The sequence below is a fragment of the Drosophila miranda genome, unplaced genomic scaffold (assembly GCF_003369915.1).
Source record: "Drosophila miranda strain MSH22 unplaced genomic scaffold, D.miranda_PacBio2.1 Contig_AX_tr1_pilon, whole genome shotgun sequence".
Taxonomy (NCBI): domain Eukaryota; kingdom Metazoa; phylum Arthropoda; class Insecta; order Diptera; family Drosophilidae; genus Drosophila; species Drosophila miranda.
Genome location: NW_022881689.1, coordinates 1 through 21,792, shown reverse-complemented (window position 1 = coordinate 21,792; position 21,792 = coordinate 1). Strand labels below are relative to the sequence as shown.

General features: G+C 48.7%; 2 protein-coding genes across 2 annotated transcripts; one reads left to right on the top strand and one right to left on the bottom strand.

The window, feature by feature from the left end:
• Positions 1-1,054: 1,054 nt before the first annotated feature.
• On the bottom strand, positions 1,055-11,139 carry LOC117195338 (E3 ubiquitin-protein ligase UBR1-like). Its single transcript, XM_033399926.1, has 7 exons — positions 10,514-11,139; positions 7,042-7,376; positions 4,792-6,965; positions 4,602-4,713; positions 4,406-4,534; positions 2,910-4,338; positions 1,055-2,827 (listed from the first exon to the last, which is right to left on the bottom strand). The coding sequence occupies exons 1-7, from the start codon at positions 10,686-10,688 to the stop codon at positions 1,695-1,697; spliced, it is 5,487 nt and encodes a 1,828-aa protein (XP_033255817.1). The 5' UTR covers positions 10,689-11,139; the 3' UTR covers positions 1,055-1,694.
• LOC108151171 lies at positions 9,782-17,646 on the top strand. Its single transcript, XM_017279602.2, is given in 12 exon segments — positions 9,782-9,992; positions 10,064-10,245; positions 12,101-12,591; positions 12,594-14,482; positions 14,555-14,681; positions 14,750-14,788; positions 14,791-15,389; positions 15,470-15,545; positions 15,548-15,564; positions 16,184-16,318; positions 16,382-16,887; positions 16,954-17,646. Coding segments are annotated over 12 exon segments (4,383 nt in total). The 5' UTR covers positions 9,782-9,806; the 3' UTR covers positions 17,090-17,646.
• Positions 17,647-21,792: the final 4,146 nt, after the last annotated feature.

Here is a 21,792-nt window from a genome sequence, read left to right as displayed (position 1 = left end):
AAGAGTGTGTGAAAGAGATGGTCCTAATCCGGAAACATTATCTGGAAATGAGACGAACAAGAGAAACTCAAGCACTGAATTGTCAGAAAAGCCCAAAGCCAAGCCACGAAGTTTCTCCTCCTGGAGAAGCTCTCAATGCGACTTCTCAACTTGAATAAAGACGACATTCGGACTTAAACGATAATATTACAGGAGACTTTCACCTGAAATGTCCCCTCAAGAAAGGGAAATTAGTAATTATAGACTGCTGTAGATTCTGTGCAATGGAGCAGGACACAGAATGAATATTCTGCGATCTATTAAAGAAGAGTCTTCAAGTTTGTGAGAACAACAGTGACCGGATTTGGGAAATAAGTCCTACCAAACTGATTGACTTCATTAAAATACAGGGATCTTCCACACAATCCTACTGGCCGGTACTAAAGATGAATTTATTTTCGAAGTGCACATGAACCAACATGGCAAATGTTCTTTTAATTTGCATGGCATTTTCTGTAAGTAGAAGTAGTCGCTACTGACCGACTCTCCGCTCTCCAGCAGCAGCACGAGGTGCTGCACGACGAGCCGTCGTCATATGTATGTTTGCATACATATATCTATCCATAGATAGTTACCATATGGAGGTGTTAAGTATATTCTGATAAAGAAACATGAAATTTGACTAAATTTAGTATGTTTGAAGTCATCTTCTTGTCGTTAAAGGTTTGCCGAGTGGAGTGGAAGGAGAATACATATTGTTCGGAAGTGTGCAAAGTTGAGTTTAAGGTGTGCCAATATGTGTGTCAACGTCTTACGGGTGTCAGTGTTCTTCGGATGGAAGTGCGTCCCGGCAACCCACCCGGTTATTTGGATTGATGAACACACATATGTATGTATATCTTCGGGTTAGGTTACGCTACCGCCTTCTTTTCAAGACTGCACATAGCCCTGCTGCTTCCCTGCTAAGTGTCAATAATGGTGGGGATTTGGATAAGGATTCAGAGATTTCTATGTACACAGACTTGGGGAGTTGCTGATGACATGGCCGTGGTCATGGAACAGACTATAGATCAAATTATCAATCAGAAGCAAAGAAACACAGAGTGCTCATTTGTTATATTTTCTTTCTTTCTTTTCGGTTACTCTTATCTGCTGTGGGGGTCACATGTATAGTCTCGTGTATAGTCCTTGAAGGTGCTGGCAAAATCTAGCCTAGTTTTTTTTTAAGTGTAGTATATGTATATTATATATATATATAACTAGAGAAGGTCCTCGAAATTCGGTCTACTACACAAACTATCAAGAAGTTTTCTAATGTTAGCTCAAAAAAAAATATAATCAAGTTTTTATGTGTTATAGTGTAAGGGAACTCAAGACGATTTTACAAAGTTGAAGCTGGACGTGTGTAAGGATTGTAGTTTTAGTTCGAATTTAGGTTTAGGTTTCTTTTGGTTTTTCGTTTTAGTACTCAACGTGTTGAGGTGTGTGTGTTTATGTGTGGGGAAGGGGGATCTGTTTCCTTTCCAAAGGATAACTTGTAAAATGCTTAGACGTATAAATATGCTCTCCTAATGTTAGTACGTAATAATCACATTGACTGTCGCCATTGCCATCGCTCTTGCTCTCGATCTCCTACAGCTTCATGTTCAGCTCCAGCTCCAGTTCTTCCCCTTTCGTTCCGAAGCTGAACTACTACTTCTCGCTCTTCGTTCGGACTACATGTGATGCCATTGCCTTACAGCCACGTTGGCATTATCATTGAGTCGAGCAATTTCCTCGTGCAGCTTGTGACCCAACCACTGCATAAAGATGCGGCGATAGGCATACTGGCTGAGGCGCAATGGATTGCCGCGCCTTAGGCCCTGATCCGTCTCCCCATACTCGTCCAGATACGGTGGCTGGACATAGCAGCCCTTGCCACGGCCTAGATAGACAACCTGGCAGTCCCGTATGCGTAGAAATATGCCGACCTCGGCGCCGCAGCTGTGGGCATGATGGGTGCAGGCCCCCACCGACATCTTTCCCAGCTCTGGCTGACAGCAGTACGACTGTCCACAAAGCACTTTGCCACAGATCAGGCACATCGTAGGGGTCTTCATTTCCTCGCGCTCGTTGTTGGGACAGAAAATGTCCGATACGCTGTTGATCAGATCGCTGTAGTCCTCAAAGAGCGGCTTCAGCTCCGGCAGGGGACGCAGACATGGTAACACCTCCACGGGATCTCCATAGCGTAAACTGCACTGCTCGGCCTGGCGCAGGATGTGCGGATGCGAGGCAAAGTTGTGCATCACGGTGGCATAGACTGTCTCCATATCGAAATATACGCCCATGTCAGCATCCAGACCCAGGTACTGGCACATCAGGTCAAATCTATCCGGTTGTTCTGTGGGGAACGTGTCGGGGAACTCAACATCGGTCAGGCAGCGGTAGAAGAGGCAGGCGCATCGCAAGAATGCTCTCATCTGACACTGTACATACTCCAGCATCAGGGCCAGGTGCTGCAGCTCGCATGGGATTACCACAGTCTGCTCTTGGTTCTGACTTTGGCTCTGACTCTGGTTGTGCTTCTCCTCCGACTCCTTTTGCTGCACCAGCTGGCGCATTCGGGCTGGCACATTGTAGCGACGATAGAACGCCACCATATTCTCCTGGATCTTCGAGGGAAGCTGCTCCACATATGCTAGCTGAGAGAGCTCAGTTGGCGCCTTGCCAGCCTCCTCCTTGGCCCGCCGACTGTCCAGCTGTTTCTCAACGTCAAAGCAGATGACGGCCTTTGTGACATTGGCCAGGAACATTGTCTGCATCATGTAGAAATCGAACATGCTCCCGCTGGGCAGAAAAGTGTGTTCTATGCAACAGATTGAAAATCAAGAATCAGTAATCAGCAACAAAGAGAGCGATGCGACGCACTGGATTCGGATTACACTTACCATTCTCCCTCACCATGAGGTTGAGGACCCCAAAGCTTAGCTGGACTAGCATGCGAAAGCAGTCCCATTCGAGGACACTGGTTCCCTTCTGGTTGAATATGGTGTCCAGCAGCTTGGACGCCAGTTCGGGTCGCTGCGGAGCCCAACTCGAGTAGAGGGCGCAGGCGCGCACCAGGTTCGTGGTGCACGTCTGATGGCGCATGGGCATCTCCACCTTGAGCGGCTTCCGCATAGTGTACATGTAGATCTCAAGGGACTCCAATGTGTAGCTGCATGTGTCAAACACCAGGTACGGGTTCTCGGCCTCGCCGCCTACTCCGCCCTCTGTGACAGCGTTCGGCTGTTGGCTTATCATCGCATTTTGCAGCGCCTTGTTGAAGGAGGTCATCACCTCCATACAAGTGGCGTGCAGCTGCGGCTTCGCGATCAGCTGCACACTACGCTCGAACTGAGCCAGATCGCCGATTACATTGGACCTGCGCAGAACGCTCGGATACTGCCACATGGTGTTGTCACCGGCTGGAGCCGATAGCTCCCCAGCAAGAGTCCTCATGATCTCCACGAAGCAGTCCAGGGGCAAGTAGCTCTCGGAGCTGACAGCCGGCGGCACTCCGGGAAGGCCGCCGGGAATAAGTCCGACCAGGGGCTCGCTGACGGGGAGCACAGTATTGCTGAGGGCCCGGCAATACGGACAGTGGAACTCCACGTTGTGGCCCTGGCTGAGGGCGAGACGATTCCGGTGGAGGCGACGCTGCTCCTTAGACTCCTCGTTACTGTAGTACTCCTGCCAGCACTTGTAGTGCATCACGTGGCAGCAGCAGCTCACGTGCATGCCGCACTTGCCCTTGTAGTGGCTCGGTGTAGTCAGGATCACGCGTGAGGTCTGCACAAACGCGGAGCTAACGAGCGGTGGTCCGTCCGGGTTGATGCTACAGTTCTCGAAGCACAGGATGCATTTGAAGCTGTTCTCCTGCGACTGGTAGTGGGCCCGGTTTGGCCCCAGGCAGGCCGGGTTCTGCTTTATCACTAGAGCTGCCGCACCCTGGTCCTCTAGGCTCTCATCCGATATATCCTCCCAATCCATAGCGGTGCTGCCCATGGAGGATGCCGCCCCCCGGCTACTAGAGGCTCCTGTTGAGATTGAATCCTGCTCCAGGTCGCTGTTGGCAAACATCTCAGCGTTCGACTTCATAAAGGACTTTTGGGCACTCTGCATCTGGGCCATAATCTTGGCTCGACGCTCGGCGGCCAGCTTGGCGCGGGTCTCCTTCTCCTGGCGTGCCTGTTCCTCGGATGTCAGCGGCGGCTCTTCGCCCGCAGTCTTCTTCTGAGAGCCGCTGGGCCCGGCCGCTGCTGCTGGCGCCTGCTTGGCCTGCATATCCTTGTACCGTTTAATGGTCCAAAGCACAAAGTCACGATGTGCCTCCAACTGTGGCGAAATGAGATCAAATTAAAGGACATTCAAGGCAGGCAGTATATAAAGCGTGGACACTAACCCTTGGGCAGCGTGCTAGCTCGTCCAACTTGTCGAGGATTCCAAACTGCTGCGCGCGCTCATAGAAACTGAGAAATGGGTAGTGCTCGCTAAGTTCCTCTTGGATGGCAAAGCCGAGCAAATGTAAAATCTGAATTGAAAAGAAATTACGATTGTTAACATCAGAAGCAGAACGAACAGAACAGGAAACTACATACCTTCTGCACATGGGATTCCGAGAAGGAGCGGCTGCGAATGTCCAGAGCCCGATCCATAGTCAAAGTGCAGATGCTGAGGAACACATTGCACTGCAATATGTTGGCCATGGACCTGTAATGGTAGCAAGAGAAAATTGGCATTAGCATTAGCAACAGAATCCTCCATACGAGTATCCTCAAGCGGACTCACGTGAACGCTGGAGTCAACTGCGGCAGCATGGGGGGCGGACAGCAGACCAGTTCCTTTTTGGCCTTGCGACGCTCCCGCTGCAGCTCCTCGGCCTTTGATTTATCCTCCTTGGTGTAGTGATAGAAGTACACGTTGAATTCTTCGAACAGCGACTCCTTCAGAACGTAGACGCCCTTCCGATCGGCACCCACGGGCTTCTTGAACGTGGCCACCGTGTTGATGACGTCCTCGAAGACACTGTCACTGTTGCCGCCGGTGGTGTCAGGCAGGGCGCGACTCAGCTCCGAATGGGAGTAGGATTTGATGCACAGCAGCTGGATTATCTCCTTGCGCAGGCGATCTTCCTCGGTCACGAGCGATACTCCGGGCATCCAGCGCTCCCCGATGATGACGATGAGCAGCTCGAGGAACTCGTCGATCATTGACAGCTGGCGCATGAACTCATCGTCGAGGGGGGACTCGGCCAGCTTCGATTCGTAGTTGGACTGGGCCCATCCGATCAGATTGAACTTGTTCAGGGCATGGATGAGGAACTCGTTGCTCTCCATAAGAGAGGCACCAATCTGCAGGCAGACAATGTCCCTGTCCAGCATCTCGACGCGGCAGCGCACATTTCTGTAGAGGTACAGCTGGTGGAGCAGAGAGTAGCCGTTGCGGCGCCACATTCCGGCGGCCACCTGGGCAATCATCGCATGGGTGCACAGCACCGGCTCTATGATCTCGCGCGGCGTCATCTTGATGTTCAGCGCCTCGGTTTCGGCCACCAGGCAGTCGTAGCTTAGGTCGTGTGACCCCAGATGCAGGTAGATCCCGGCATAAAAGCGAGTCAATGGCAGATGAATGGACACCGGCCGCACCGAGACATCGTATATGAGGCAGTTGGCCACATGTCCAGCCACACTCTTGGCCTCCGCCTCCTCGCCTCCGACAATAAAGTTGTTGCTCACCAGAGCCCGCACCGTCATCTTGTAGAGTTTGTGCAGCAGCGTCTTGTCGGTGGATGCCCACTCGATCACCTGCGAAATGGTCGTGGCCAGCTTTATGTGCAGATTGAAGGCGCACTCCCACTCCGGCTCGTAGTCCATATGCTGTCCCGTCTGGCGAGTAATCGACTCCATGCCTTGCATCACATTTAGGACTCGCATCAGAGCCTTGCAGCCTTCTAGAAATCCAGTGCGCAGCTCATTGCTCAGAACGTCTGGCTTGAGGCTGAGCAGATAGCGCAGGTCGTACAGAATATAGTTGGCTCGCTTGAAGAAGGTCAGGCTGGCAATGTTCTTGCTGAAGTGGAGGGTGCGATTGAGGATGAATTTCTCGATGGCCACGTAGTAGAATGTGTGCAGCAGCTTGTCGAATATGCCCTCCTTGGCGATCAGGCGATGGGCAATGCTGGGGACGGTGAAGAGCTGCACACTGAGAGAGACTATCGAGAAGGCGTGGTCGTGGTCATCGTTGATGAAGTCCTCCACGATTGTCGCGTAGCGGCGTGAGAACTCTTGGGCCAGCACCATCTTGTTCTCGTACTCCATGAGCATGCCCGAGATGAGGAGGCGGTGCCAGCAGGTGCGAGCGGTCTTCCACAGCTTCACGTCGCACTCGAGGATGTGGCGGATGCAGAAGGACTCCTGCTTCTGCTGCACCAGCTCGGAGAAGGTCTTGCGGAAGAGGTAGTGGCGGACAAGGAACTCCTGGAACCAGCTAAGCAGCTGGAGGGCGAACTGCTGGCAGGCCACCGAGTTGATGTGCAGCACGGAGGTTCGCAGCGACTGGTTGTTGCGGAGATTGGTAAGGAGACCGCTCGGTGGTATCATCTGGTTCTCTATGGCCATCTTCAGCTCGTTGCACGCCTTGAACGTGTCGCACTTGACCACGGCCCTGCCCTCGCGGTCTATGGCCGCCACTATCTCCATGGCCTCCTTGTGGCGGCACTTGGCGATCTTTGTCAGCGTCTGGATGACCTGGTCAAACGTGTGCGACTCGTCGTTGTACAGCACCGTGCAAAAGTGCGCCCCATCCAGCTCCAGCCCCTCCCCGTCGAGGCACTTCAGACTGGCGTTCGGCTCGATCTCCAGATAGTTGACGCAAAACGCCAGAATGGAACTGAAGCAGATCTCGCTGCGCTCCAAAACGGCCCCACTGATGATCTTGCTTTCGAGCGGATTCTTTCGATTATCCTGCAACAGATACGGATACGGATTCGGATGTTAAAGTAAGGGGTAGCATGCTAGGAAGCACTCTCGTTTTACTCACCAAATGCAGATGACAATAGTGATCCTTCTTCCAGGCCTCATTGTCCCCACAATCGCAGCAGCCGCCGCCGCCGGAGGTGGACATTTTGTACTTGTGGAAGCGATGCGCCGACCGCTTAAAGCAGTTTACGCACAGCACACAGGTGGGATCCATGCCACACTCCCGGCAACTGTAGGTGGGCTCCCCATTTTTGAACACCTTGCCGCAGACGGTAGCGGTGTTGCCCTCGAGCCGCAGCTTCTCCAGCGCCGATTTTGGGTTATCGCCAAGCATGAACTCGACCAGAACATCGATTATCTCCTCCTTGGCCAGGGCTTCTTTGAACATGCATTTCACTAAAAAAAATATAAGAAAACGGAGCAACGGAGAGGCATGAAATAATTGACAAGGTTACGAGAACATATATGCTGGGGGTGGGTACAATGCTGGCAAATGAATTCGTTCGGTGACCCAAGACATTCAACGTCGATGCCTTCTTTAGGTGGAAGTAGGAGGCGGGAATAAGGAGTATATGTATTTCCCTAAACTCTGTCGAGTATCGGGTATAACTAAGATAGCGTAGGGAAGTAAGAACATACATATGTATGGCTGACATGTTCTGCAAAAAATCGCTCCAATTGATAAGACAACACATCCATCAACCTCTGTATGCTGCACCATCAAGCGTCCCATGTGAAACCAGCAGAAGGCTGTTACGCGCGGATACCAGGCAAAAACGCATTCCTCCTTCACGAATGCTCCAGTAGCCGCTTGTGTGGAGTAGACTTCGAATAGAGGGTATACATATGTATACACATGCACATACATACATACGTGCATCACAATATTCAATCATTAGCCCCACTCTAGGATTAATTTCAGTTCTAGACAGCATGGAGACTACTTTGGTGATTCAAAGTAAAATAATTCGGTCTTACTCGGGGATAGAGACGGAAGAGACCCTGTGAGTGCCAAAGTGAGTGGAGAACACACTACTTGAGTTAGGGTGAAGGTGGGGATGGGATGTGGGATTTTGGATAAACGCATTTAGTCATTGTTTAGCGGTGTAGTATTACTTGCATTCGTACAGCATACGTGCATATACATATGTATATATGTACATACATGCATTTGTATGTTCATATGAACATACATATGAGTAACACAATCATCATCGGTCTGTGTAAAATATCACTTAGTTTTTAGAACAGGTTAAACAGCATAAAGAAAGATATCATGACAATCATGATCGTGATGATGACGATGATGTTGCGACCGCAAGAGAACTGGAGACTGGAGGCGAAGAGAAACCTTCCATCGAAACGAGTTTTCGAATTGAAATAAAAACCACAAATCGTCAAATATAACAAATACAAATACAGTTCAAGGTCGCGCCTTTATATGCAACACATACATATGTACATATGTATGTACGTATGCAGGTATGAACTCTGCCTGCATCGTTCAGAGCGAGACAGATAGATAGATACTATCCAATGAGAGTAAGAGAGTAGAAGTAGGAGCGGGAAGAAGAGAGCGCGAGCGAGGGAATCAGATGTAAGAGCGACAGCGGTTCCCGTTAGCTATTTTTATACCTGGTACTCGAAGAGTACAAGGGTATATTCGATTTGTGGTGAAAGTGAATGGGGATGTGTGTAACTTCCCAGAACTTCCGTCCGTCCGTCCGTCCGTCCGTCCGTCCGTCCGTCTTGTTTGACGCCTAGTTCTCAGAGACTATAAGAGCTAGAGCAACTTAATTTTGAGTCCAGACTCCTGTGATATCACACTGAACCGTCCCCTTCCGCCCCCCACGAAGGACGAAAGCTGCGGCATGCACAATTTGACGATACGACAAAAACTAAAAAAGCAGAGTCGCAGATAATGACCATATCTAGCAGATTGCCGAGTCTAGATCGGATCGGAGCAATATTATAGCCAGAGGGAACAAATGAAATTGCAGTGGCTAGGCAACGCCTTCCACGCGCTCACTCTCTTTCTCTTCTCTCTCTTTCACACACTCTTCCACAATCGACAACGCATCTGAGAATCTGACGTCGCAACGATTCTCGGGCTATCAACGAAAATAATAAATACAACAAAGTCTGCAGTGCACATAGTATGTATGCACATACATAGTACGTACATACATGCATATACCTACATACATATGTATGTACTGTTTTTTGCTATGTATCTATAGGTGATTCTTCCATTTACTGACGAATATGTGCATGCAAAACGTTCCACTGTAAAACACCTACATATGTACATAACTACGTGTGCAACAGTGTGCTGCTGAGGCGTAATAGAGTGGAACAAAGAACGGAACGGGCGGGCGAGGGCCTAGAACAGAGCAGCACAGAGGAGAATCGATCAGCACGGAAATGAACGGAACGGAACTGAACGGTAAAGATCACAGCTGAGGCGGAATTGTCCATGCCATATTCCACGCTCCTTGCGAAAAGCAAACAAAAAGCTCAGCCCCTCCCCACACAAAGAAATGTCCTTCCGGCCTTCTCCGGCGACATGCCAGCGATAGCATGTGTTAATCAGCTAATCGCGCCGAGAGGAAAGGAGAGGAGAGGAGAAGGAGAAGTTTAAGGCACCCCAACCAAATACCCAAGTACTCAAATGGGAACAAAATTAAGCAGAAACAGAAAAGATTTGTTTAAGGATAATGTATTAACACGAATGACATACATATATCATCATATGCTTACACATATATATACATATATGTACTTACATGAATATATGTACAATGTACATATATACTCGACACACGAATGCATTCACACAAGAAAGTCTGTATGTCTAATTGTATCAGCCGTTTATTGGCTCCACAAAGAGACAACCTCACGAATTCAAAATCCATCCGTAAGTGTGAAGAAAGCTGGAAAAGACTGGGGACACGTCAGAGGACTGGGGCTGAGGCTGTGACTGAGGTCTGTTCTGGTCTGGACAAGGGCCAGGTAAAAGCAAGTTGAATAAACCGAATTGAATTCAAATACAAATATATATATTTCACATTCTGTTTTATCAGTCATTGTCGTCACAACCACCGTGGCCCAAAGTCTGTCCTCACAACAGTGTCATCTTAACATCTACGTTTTCTGTTCTGCTCGATTGCCTACGACGATCTCTATATGAAATTGAGAAAGTAGAAAGCAGCAAGGTCCTATCATGGTTATCCTGGATCCTGGAGCTTCCTAGCCTACGAGTCGAGTATGTGCTGCCAGATCCCAACAGTTTACCCCTGCACGAGGGGGTATAAGAGCGGTTTCATATGTCAAGTCAATCGAAGTATCAGCTTTGCTGTTCACTCTAAAGCTTTGTGAACAACACCCCAAATATAATAATAACAACAGATAAACAGTGGGAGGGAGGAGCGGCAGAAACGGGAGGTTGACGCAGTAGGCGCAATACCGAATCGTTTGTTCAAACGACAATAGAAACAAAATGAAACCCAAGAGCGAGCAGTAGTGCATCTCACCTGTGTCCAGCTCGTTCTCGTAGTCAAAGTACTTGGGCGACTCCTTCTTGAAGAACTCGATGAAGTCGTTGCGTGTCAGTGTGCCAGCCTGGAGTTTCAGCCGCCACTCCTTCAGCGGGGTGCTGCACTCGTCCGGGGGGCCCACTACAACGTCGTCCATATCGAAAAGATCCATCTTCTTCCTCCCAGTGTCAGTGTGTGTCCCTCCCTATGCTCAATGCCCGATGCAATGTTCGATGCTCGTGGCGCTGGTGTGAGTGTGATGTGTGGGATGGGGTCGCTCTGCTGCAGTTTTAATGCTTTTGGTGTTGTGTTGGTGTGCTTTCAGAGCTTTTTCGATTCTTGCTTCTCTTCTCTTCTCTTCTCTTCTCTTCTCGGGGGCGACTTGCTGTCTCTTTCTGGCTCTCAGCTGTGATTTAAGCGTGGGTGGCGGGTGGCTTGTCCTTCGCACCTAACGCCGTTGTTGCAACCGTTTTTCGTTGTGGTTATCGTGGCTGCATTTGAACCAATTCGAATCGAGGGTTAGCGGAGGTGCTTCTGTGACTCTTTCCGCGATGAGGAGGCACTATCGTTCTCGTGGTTACTTGAAAATTTAATTTTCAAAAGCTGAACGGAAACGAGAAAATAAATCACATTTTGAATTTACAGCGAAGTTTCACGCAACAATTCCGATTCACGTTTCACTTATTTTTGTCAGTCACTTTTGAAGTTGCCCTAAGGATTTAGTTTGAATCAATATCCGTACAGAACACACTAGGCACAGGCACACTTCGACGTGGGTGGGTGGAAGAAATTGAATTGGAATCGTGGAATCGTGGGTGGAATTAGATTTGTAAGCTAGTCTTTAGTAGACCCTTTAGTTAGCCCCTGAAGCTAGCCTTCCTTTCTTCTTAATGCTATCATACATAGGCACTCGGCTGTAGTCTTTTTAAGTCTTCAGAGATGTTCTTGATGATCACCTTGATCGTCTGTGCAATACTATTTTTGTCAGACCCGACGCGTCGCTAAGTTTCAAGATCTATAGAGATCAAGGATACAGGAGTGCAGTTTACGTGGCATGATGTGCGATTATTGAAGCACTTTCTTTCAGTTCGAGATCAATGGCAACCGGAGGAGAAGGCTATCTGCGAGGGTCCTTGGTAAATCATCCGATTTATCTATTTCGCCGATGCATAGCCTTACCTCTGAGCAAACTTCGGCGCGCCGATGTTTACATACATTAAAGTAAGATTAAGCCCATGCACCTATATATTTGAAACGAATACCTGTAGAATACAATATGTGCGCATTGAGACGGCTGATTCATCTGAGGGAAGTTCTTGGACCCAGCGCATTTCTCTTCCCAGCACTCCTATTCCCATCATGTGCCTAGGCCTAGCCCTAGCCCAATATGTGTTGCGGATACTCCTATTCACGTAGTATTAGATCTAACACGCACACACATTGCACTAGTATACGTACGTATACTTGGATTTCATTTACTTACCAAATGGGAATGGGACGAACTCTCTCTGCCACAAGCAAAACTAACTCTCTCTCTCTCATCCTCTCTCTCCCTCGATTTCATTTTGCCTCAAATGAATTCAGGAATCTTCTGCGATCCTTGGGCACCACCTCGAAACTGCTGGGCGAGGCCATTGGCGAACGGATCACGTTCAAGGCCAAGGGTGCCAAGAAGCATCTGGACAGGAACCTAAGGAGCTCCACGGAAGCGATCAGCAATCTCAGCGCTGACGCTGGCAGCCGTCTGAAGAATGCCAGCAGGCGATTCGGGTCGAACTTCACCTTGGGGGGCAGGGGAGGCCATGGGGACAGAGAAGCGGAGGGTGGAGAAAGCTCCGTGGGAGAGTTTGACCTTGAGCGACGACAGACCATGCCCAACACGGATGTCTTCAATGCGATACAGTTCTCCAGTCCCCTGAACCGGAATGTCGTCGGCGGAGGATTCACCGATCTCCGCGATCAGGCAAAGGTCACTGCCAAAGTCAAAGTTGAGGATCAAGAGGTGCCAGCTGGGGGGGACGGTGCCGGGGATGATGACGGCTGTTATGAGGTGCCCAAGGTGCAGGGTAAGCCCCCAGCTACGATGAGGCACTGAGGGCACGTCCCTCCCCACCTCCCCCGCTGGCCAGAAATCTCTCTCAGGAGCAGGTCCAGCTACGGACGCAGCAGCGTCCCCCGATCCGCGGAGATGACGCAACGACGTCGTCTCCGCCATCGTCCCTGCCAATGCCCGCGTTCCCTCCGCCGCGCCTCTCCCAACAGCCGGAGCGGTTCCGGCTGGACGCACTGCAGCCGCCCGTGCGGCAGAAGCGCCGCAAGAACTACGAGCACATCGAGCTGCGACGTCCCCCCGTGGACTCCGCCGAGCTGAAGGAACTGAATCGGGCAGCGGCGGTAGCGGAGCGAGAGGAATCGCTGCTAATCTGCGCCAAGATTGCCGCCGAAGAGGCGAGGGCCCCAAAGCCAGAGCGCAGCGATTCCTGGCAGTTCTACGGCGAGGATGTCGATTCGCAGCAGGGAGAAGAGGTGCAGGAAGAAGACTCCTCCCGGGAACCGGTCTATGCCAACCAGGAAGCCACCTACGGGAAGCTCTTCGAGATGGCCACCGCGGGGAGCAGTCGCGGCTGCAACTTGTTGACCCCCAACCAGCAGCAGCAGCAAAACCAGCAGCAGCAAGAGCTGGCCTGCATCAGCGAAGATGGGGAGCTGGACAGCAACGACGGAGCCGTCGGTGGATGGTCCGCGCCCCAGGAGCTGATCGAGGAGTTCGATCCATTAATGAGCAGCAAGTGCTCGACGCTGGAGCGTTCCAACAAGAGCAACGAGCTGCTACTGCTCGAGCACCTACTGGAGGAGGACACCTACGGCACTGTGGAACAAGAGCGGGATCAGGACGATGTCAGCATGTGCACCTCCGAGGAGGAGCCGCCTAGTGGATGTGCGGCCACGACAAGTGGTCGCCAGCCCCAGATCGTGCACCAAAATGCCCAGCTGCTGAACGACAGCCTGGAGCATATGCTGGACCGCGAGCAGGAGCAGTTGGAGGCACGTGCCAGGCCCTATCTGAGCAAGATACCCGAGGGGACCGCCAACAGATCCATGGTGGACTTGGCCAGCGCCTCAAGAAATCGCACCAATTGGTTTGTGGCAGACGGTTCTCCAGTCACAACCACAGCCACAGTCACCTCCACCTCCACGTCCAGCAGCAGCACAAAGTCAGCACTACCAATCGAAGGCGACAGCCCACCCACCTACCTGGAGGCCATTGGAGGAACAGGAACCAGCGGACAGACCGCCCCTGTCAGTATCGAGTCTCGTTCTACGCTTAGCTCTCGTCTGCGGAAGACGATAACCACCTTCTCGAGCGTCAAGCTGCGCATGGATGTGATGAAGAGGCGCTCCAGCTTTAAGGCGGGGGCCCAGAGGCAGTCGGAGGTGAAGGTGGCCCTGCAGATGGTTCCCCGGCCCAGTCTGTCGCCGCTTCTGGTGCGCTACGAAGGTCCCCTTGTGCGGTTTCCCTCGGGCGTGGTCGAAGATATACTTAAGGAGATGCAGAACCGAAAGGCCATACTCAGGGACCGCCAGTTCCAGACATTTCTCGACCATGAGATGAAGACGCCAAGGGAGTCGATACCCTTGGACACCATAACCACGCTGCAGTGCGTCAGCAACAATCGCGTCACGGACACGGCGACCCACTTTTACTGCTTCGAGATCACGACATCTCAGCCGAAAAACGGAGGCAACGGCAACGGAGTAAGCGACAGCATGTCCTCGAATCCCAATCTGGTGATGACCAGCAGCTCGTCAGGGAACGTCAAGCAGCAGCGGGTTTCCCATCTGTATGGCGTGGGCAAGGAGTCCGAGAGGGGCGTCTGGATGCAGAAGATCCTTGAGAGTCTCACCAACAGTATGCCTGTCAAGTACACATGCCACTATTACCGCGCGGGCTGGTGCTACCTAAAGGTGGGTGAAGCGTTAAGCTCCTCCCTGAGACCCCATGCCTAATGCGTTGCATTCCGTTCCGTTCCGTTTCAGAACTCTATCACGTCAGAGTGGAGTGGCACCTGGTTGGTGCTTCGCAAGAGCCAGCGACGTCTCATCTTCGTGAGCGAGGCCACTGGGAATGTGGAGAAAATGGACTTGCGCAAGGCGCGATGCATAGGTGCTATATAAGAGCTATGTAAGAGCTATAAAATAACATTTAATTGCATTTCTATCCCTCTAAAATAGTGCTCAAGGAGAGTGACGAGTCCATCGACAACCTGCACGTGGGATCGGGCCAATGCTGATGATTGACTGTCCGCCGTATGCTGTCTACATGATCATGAGCTCGGCACGAGAGACAAAGATCTGGCGTCACATCATTCGGGAAGTGGCACACAACAACGGCTTTTCGCTGGGGGATCAGCAGTTGACGCGGTACGATGTGCCCGTGATAGTGGATAAGTGCATTAACTTTGTGTACATCCACGGGTCCATGTCGGAGGGGATCTATCGCAAATCAGGCTCGGAGAACTCCATGCACAAGCTGATGAGCGCCTTCCGAGCGGATGCCTTTAATGTGGAGATCACCCGAAACGAGTACAATGAGCACGACGTAGCCAATGTCCTCAAGCGGTTCATGAGGGACTTGCCCGAGCGCCTCCTGGGCAAGCTAACCGACAGCTTCGTCTTCGTCACCGAGCTGAATTTGGCCGCCGAGAAGATTCCCATCTATCGTGAGCTCCTCGCTCGCCTCTCGCCCATCGAGCATGAGACCTTGCGCCGGATCGTGGGCCACCTGGTGTTCATTAGCTCGCAGCAGACCAAGAACAAGATGAGCGTTCAGAATCTAACCATGATCTGGGGCCCAACGCTGCTGGCCAAGAAGGTGGGTCCCCTGTCAAACCTTGGCTACTATATTTAGGAGTATGTGCATAATTATCTGTATGTTTCCGGCTTCTCCAATAGAGCGATGAGCTAATCTACTCTCAGAAAGAGGCCGATGTTCTCAGCGATCTCATTCTTCTGTACAAGAACCTATTCCCGTCAGTGCCGATGAAATTGTAAGTTGAACGCTACCTTACTTTGAATCTATGAATGTTTTTATACCAGATACTCAAGAAGAGTACAGGAGTATAGGAGTATGTGGTAAAAGTGGATGTGTGTATGACCCAGATGGAAGCGTTCCCGAAGCCATAAAGTATATATATTCTTGATCAGCATCAATGGCCCAGTCGATTGAGCCAAGTATGTCTGTCCGTCCGTCCGTGTGTCCCTCCCGATGAGCGCCTAGATCTCAAAGACTCTTAAGCTAGAGCAACCAGACTGTATGTGACTGTGATATCAAAATTTTACCCCGCCCCCTTCTGCAGTCACAAAGCAAGAAAGTCTGTGGCATCCTTAATTTTAAAGATACACGAAAACGAAAACGTTGAATCATAGAAAATCATAGAAGATTGCCGAATCTAGATCAGATCGGGTCATTATTATAGCCCTAAGAAACAAATGTACGCTACGCCCAGCCACGCGCTCTCTCATTCTCCTCCCACACACTCTTCCTCGTGCAGTGTGCGCGATCTGGCAGAAGAGAGCAGAGAGCAACACACCTTCTGACTGAGTATCGGGTATATCACAACGTTCCCGCTCATTCTTTACAACTATGTTATATTTTATTCAATGCAGAAACGGGAGCAGGCCATGCTGGCATGCCTGCAAAAGTATTACGCTGCCGCCGAGACGCTCAAAGATGCGGTCAAGCAGTCGGGGGACATAAAGATCTGGATCAGCCTGAATCCGAATCCAGACAACATCACAGAGGTTTGCCATCAGTTATGATTGATCACTTCAGTATGTAATGATCTAATCGCTCTATCCGTCCAGGAAAAGATGCAGGTGAACGCCACGATTTCACCCACCAAAACCGCCTACGAGCTATGTCGGGAATATTCCGTCAAAATGCAACTACCAACCCATCAACTGACGCTCTACGAGGTGATACTGAACGGCAGCCTGGAGCGGCCCCTGCACCATGACACAAAAGTGTTCGACGTGATCCTTAACTGGTCGTACTGGCCGGAGGAAGATCGCAAGCACAACTATCTGATGGTGCGGCCCATTGAGATGCTGCGCGAAATACAGCGGGCGATCAAGAATCTGGCCACAGTGACGCCCGGCAAGGAGCTGCGCTTCGCCGACAATCGCACCAAGACGTTCAAATCTCTACAGTGCGAGCTGCGCGACGGCAAGATTGTTATTTCCAAGAAGGACAAAAACGACAAGACAACTATTATCAGGGAGATATTTCTGCAGAGCTGTGAGCGCAAACGAGACTTTCCATGGAGCTGGGCCATCACTTTTGTCGAGCGCACCCAGGCACAGATAATGAGGTTTGAGTCTAAAACTGATATCATCAGAGCAAGGTGATTTCTAAGACTTTCATCTCTCCATTGCAGATCGCGAGATGCTCCCTACATTGGCCATGTTCTGGCCGGCAGCGAGTGGGTGGATCGTACCATTTGGTATTCGAGCATCTGGTATTGCCTCTACGGTGACAATATTTTACCACCAGCTGAGATCATCCTCAAGTAAAGGAAGATCTGATCAGCCCTAAACCATATTTTTGTCTCTCTGTTGCATTTCTTTAGTTATTATGTACATACATAGATACTCTGAATTTATATGAAATATGATTAATTTACGATCCGATTTTCACCATCGTTGCACCCCGCCCCCTAACTTTTCGAAGTTTTTTTTTCCTAAACATAAAATGTCGAATAGCTTGGAAAACAATCTACATAGTAAATAATACTATCATACTAATGATCCACATTATCTGTACATAATCATAATCGCCTAAAACCAAAATTGTATATTACCATAAAAACATTATTTTTACTTCTTTGCATATGTATGTATAACTGAGTGTTCGATACAGTCTAAGTATCGAAATTACTTTCTGACTACATATACTTTTGGCTACATAAAGCCAAACAGGCAATATTTTCATATTTTTAATATCATTTATTATATATTTATATATATACTTGTTTTAATGGGGTCTGCGATTATATACAGTACATACAAATATTTTGTACCCATTCATTTTAGAATCAACACAATCCAGAAAAGGAAATGTTGAATGAAAATAAAAAGAATACGGAATATACTGTTCATTAATCCGTTCATTATCTTAGAAATAAATTATTAATAATTTTAGAAAAGTATTTGAACATAGTTGTAACGATTCAGACGAGATGTTGGGGAATGGGAGAAGGGCGCACACTGTTATTCCTCGCTGGGATCCTCGGCAATTTGGGGTGGTGATCTTGCCATCCTCTCGCTGGTTGCCTATCCTCATTATTATTAAAATTATTAAATATGCATGCTACGACGAGATTCATGAAGGATCTAAAATTCTATCGACGCGTAACTCCCGCTTGTGCTTTCTTCGCCTTGTTTCGGAAAGCTTCCCCACGCCGCAGGTCTCATTGACCCTCCCTTTCTTGGTCATTCCTAGATCGCGAGTGAACATAAACGGAATGACCCCTTTGCGTACCTATGGGATCTTCAGGGACATTCGGCTAGCTGAAGGCAATCCACTTTGAATTCACATTATAAAATTTATTGACCTCCAATATAGGAGCGAATCTAACTTAAGACTAAAAAAAACGAGGGGGAACGTTGTGAGTTGCTGCGGACACCGCAACTCTACAGTTATACCCGATACTTAGTCAGTATGGCTCTCCTCCGGCAGACGCCGCTAATATTGAACGACACGACAAAGAGTGCGTGCGAGAGAGACAGAAAATCAGTCTGAGCGTGACGTCGGGCGCTGCGTAGCCACTGCAAATTGATTTGTTCCTTTTGGCTACAAAAATGATCCGATCTGATCCAGATTCAGCAATCAGATAGATAAGGTCATTCCCTATGATTGTGCGATGTGATTTTCAGTTTTCTCGTATCGTCGAAATTGTGGATGCCACAGATTTTCGTCCTTTGTGGGGTCGGTAGGGGGTGGGGCAAAGTTCTAAAATATTCTTGTAACAGTGACATATCACAGAGGGCTGGATATAAAATGTCGTTGCTCTAGCTCTTATAGTCTTTGAGCACTAGGCGCTGATAGGGACGGACAGACAGACAGGGCTCAATCGACTCGGCTATTGATGCTGATCAAGCATATATGTATGTATATACTTTATGGGGTCGGAAACGATTCCTTCTGGACGTTACGCACATCCATTTTCACCACAAATCTAATATACCCCAATACTCATTTTGAGTATCGGGTATAAAAAGAAGGGCTTTAAAGACTAACGAATTGGATAATGAGTAATAATAAATAAGACGAACAATTAATTTCTTTAGGTGCATGCATAGAGTCGACGAGCAAGACCGTGAAGGGAGGAAGAAAACGGAACAACAATAGGGGGAATAATTTGAGTGCTTATCTCTCTCTCCTTTTCTTCTTGAGTGGATTACACTTTGCTCAGTTTGCTTTGCTTTAAGTCGAAAAACAAAACCAAATAAATTTTTATACCCGATACTCAAAATGAGTATTGGGGTATATTAGATTTGTGGTGAAAATGGATGTGTGTAACGTCCAGAAGGAATCGTTTCCGACCCCATAAAGTATATACATATATGCTTGATCAGCATCAATAGCCGAGTCGATTGAGCCCTGTCTGTCTGTCCGTCTGTCTGTCCGTCCGTCTGTCCGTCTGTCCGTCCCCTTCAGCGCCTAGTGCTCAAAGACTATAAGAGCTAGAGCAACGATGTTTTGGATCCAGACTTCTGTGATATGTCACTGCTACAAAAATATTTCAAAACTTCGCCCCGTCCACTTCCGCCCCCACAAAGGACGAAAATCTGTGGCATCCACATTTTTAAAGATACGATAAGACCAAAAACGCAGAATCGTAGAGAATGCCCATATCTTTTAGACTGCAGACTGAATTGGATCGTATTATTATTATAGCCAGCATCAAGAAAACAATTTCATTTTTTCTCGCCCTGTCTCTCTCTAACACACACGTAGCATAGCCGGCTTTGCTTAGAGTAAAACATTAGCGCCTAGATCTCAGCGACTATAAAAGCTAGAGCAACCAAATTTGGTATCCACACTCCTAATATATCGGACCGAGACGAGTTTGTTTCAAAATTTCGCCACACCCCCTTCCGCCCACGCAAAGGATGAAAATCTGGGATATTCACAAATCTCAGAGACCTATAAGGCTAGAGTAACCAAATTTGGTATCCGCACTCCTGTTAGATCTCACTATAAAACGTATATCTCAAAATTTCTCCCCACCGCCTTCCGCCCCCACAAAAGACGAAAGTCTGTTGCATCCACAATATTGAGGATACGAGAAAACTAAAAACGCAGAATCATAGATAATGACCATATCTATTCGTTGCTGAATCTGGATCAGATCGGATTATTTTTGTAGCCAAAAGGAACAAATCAATTTGCAGTGGCTAAGCAGCGCCCGACGTCACGCTCAGACTGATTTTCTGTCTCTCTCGCACACACTCTTTGTCGTGTCGTTCAATATTAGCGGCGTCTGCCGGAGGAGAGCCATACTAACTAAGTATCGGGTATAAATGTAGAGTTGCGGTGTACGCAGCAACTCAGAACGTTCCCCCTCGTTTTTCTTTAACTTTTAACATTTGGCCAATATCACTCACCCCTTGGTCCGCATATCCACGAAAGCGTTTTCTCGATGAAGTCCGGATCTGAAAAGGAAACTCCAATCGAGCCTCAAGATTGAGTCACACAAAGGCAAACACGAAATCAACACACTAACAAAAAAATTCTTTTCTTTTCCCACTAGTACTCTGCGATATTCCTTCCGCTTTTGGAGGAAAAAATTCTTTGGGTCTTCCCTTTTTGCCCTCGCCTTCGTCTGCCTTTCGCCGCTGACAATGACTATCATACACGGAAAAGCTAACAAACTTATTTAAAATCACTTAACACTAAAACATATTACTAACGAAAGTTTCTGCCTTTTTCAAATTCAGTCCGTTTCTCCTCCGGAACTTTTCCGATGATGAGAATCACTCGCACCATTAATTTAAAGACCTCGCTATGCCCCTGACAGCTTTTGGTTAGGCTCTAGTTAGCTCCCTCTAGTGCCTCAAAGCTCGCTCTCGAAACAAAACAATCAGTTCTTTTTCAAAAACTACTTAATAGCCCCGGTTGAGTGTTTTGCGTTGAATTGGGCCGGTAACTGAAACATTGATCATGGCTACTTCTTCTCGCGACCACTTTGAGGTCGCCGGGCTAAGGTTGGTTTCTCCTTTCCTGGGACACCAGATTTCCTTGGAGTCTCGGAATCTTTGGAACAGCTAGGCAGATCTGGGTCTGTTGTGAGTCGAAGACCCAACCAAGGAAATGTGGCGAACCGCTGCGTTCCCCTCCTGCCCTTCTGGAGCCAGTCGCTCCAAAGCCAGGTGCTAGTCCGGAAAAGCTTATCCAGGAATAATAAAAAGCGGTTTTCCCTTTTCTTTTTGATGCACTTGAAAATAACTTGATGCTGCCAAAAAAGCGCATCATACGCTCTGAGCTTCAGAAACTTGGTATCTCCTTCTGGAGCTCTGAACTGGAGATCAATAATAACGAAGGGGAACGTTGTGAGTCGCAGCTACGGCTCTACATTTCTACCCGATACTCAGTTAGAATGGCTCCCTCTGCCAAAGAGCGCACTCATTGCACGACGAAGAGTGTGTGGAAAGAGATGGTCCTAATCCGGAAACATATCTGGAAATGAGACGAACAAGAGAAACTCAAGCACTGAATTGTCAGAAAAGCCCAAAGCCAAGCCACGAAGTTTCTCCTCCTGGAGAAGCTCTCAATGCGACTTCTCAACTTGAATAAAGACGACATTCGGACTTAAACGATAATATTACAGGAGACTTTCACCTGAAATGTCCCCTCAAGAAAGGGAAATTAGTAAAATATAGACTGCTGTAGATTCTGTGCAATGGAGCAGGACACAGAATGAATATTCTGCGATCTATTAAAGAAGAGTCTTCAAGTTTGTGAGAACAACAGTGACCGGATTTGGGAAATAAGTCCTACCAAACTGATTGACTTCATTAAAATACAGGGATCTTCCACACAATCCTACTGGCCGGTACTAAAGATGAATTTATTTTCGAAGTGCACATGAACCAACATGGCAAATGTTCTTTTAATTTGCATGGCATTTTCTGTAAGTAGAAGTAGTCGCTACTGACCGACTCTCCGCTCTCCAGCAGCAGCACGAGGTGCTGCACGACGAGCCGTCGTTCTA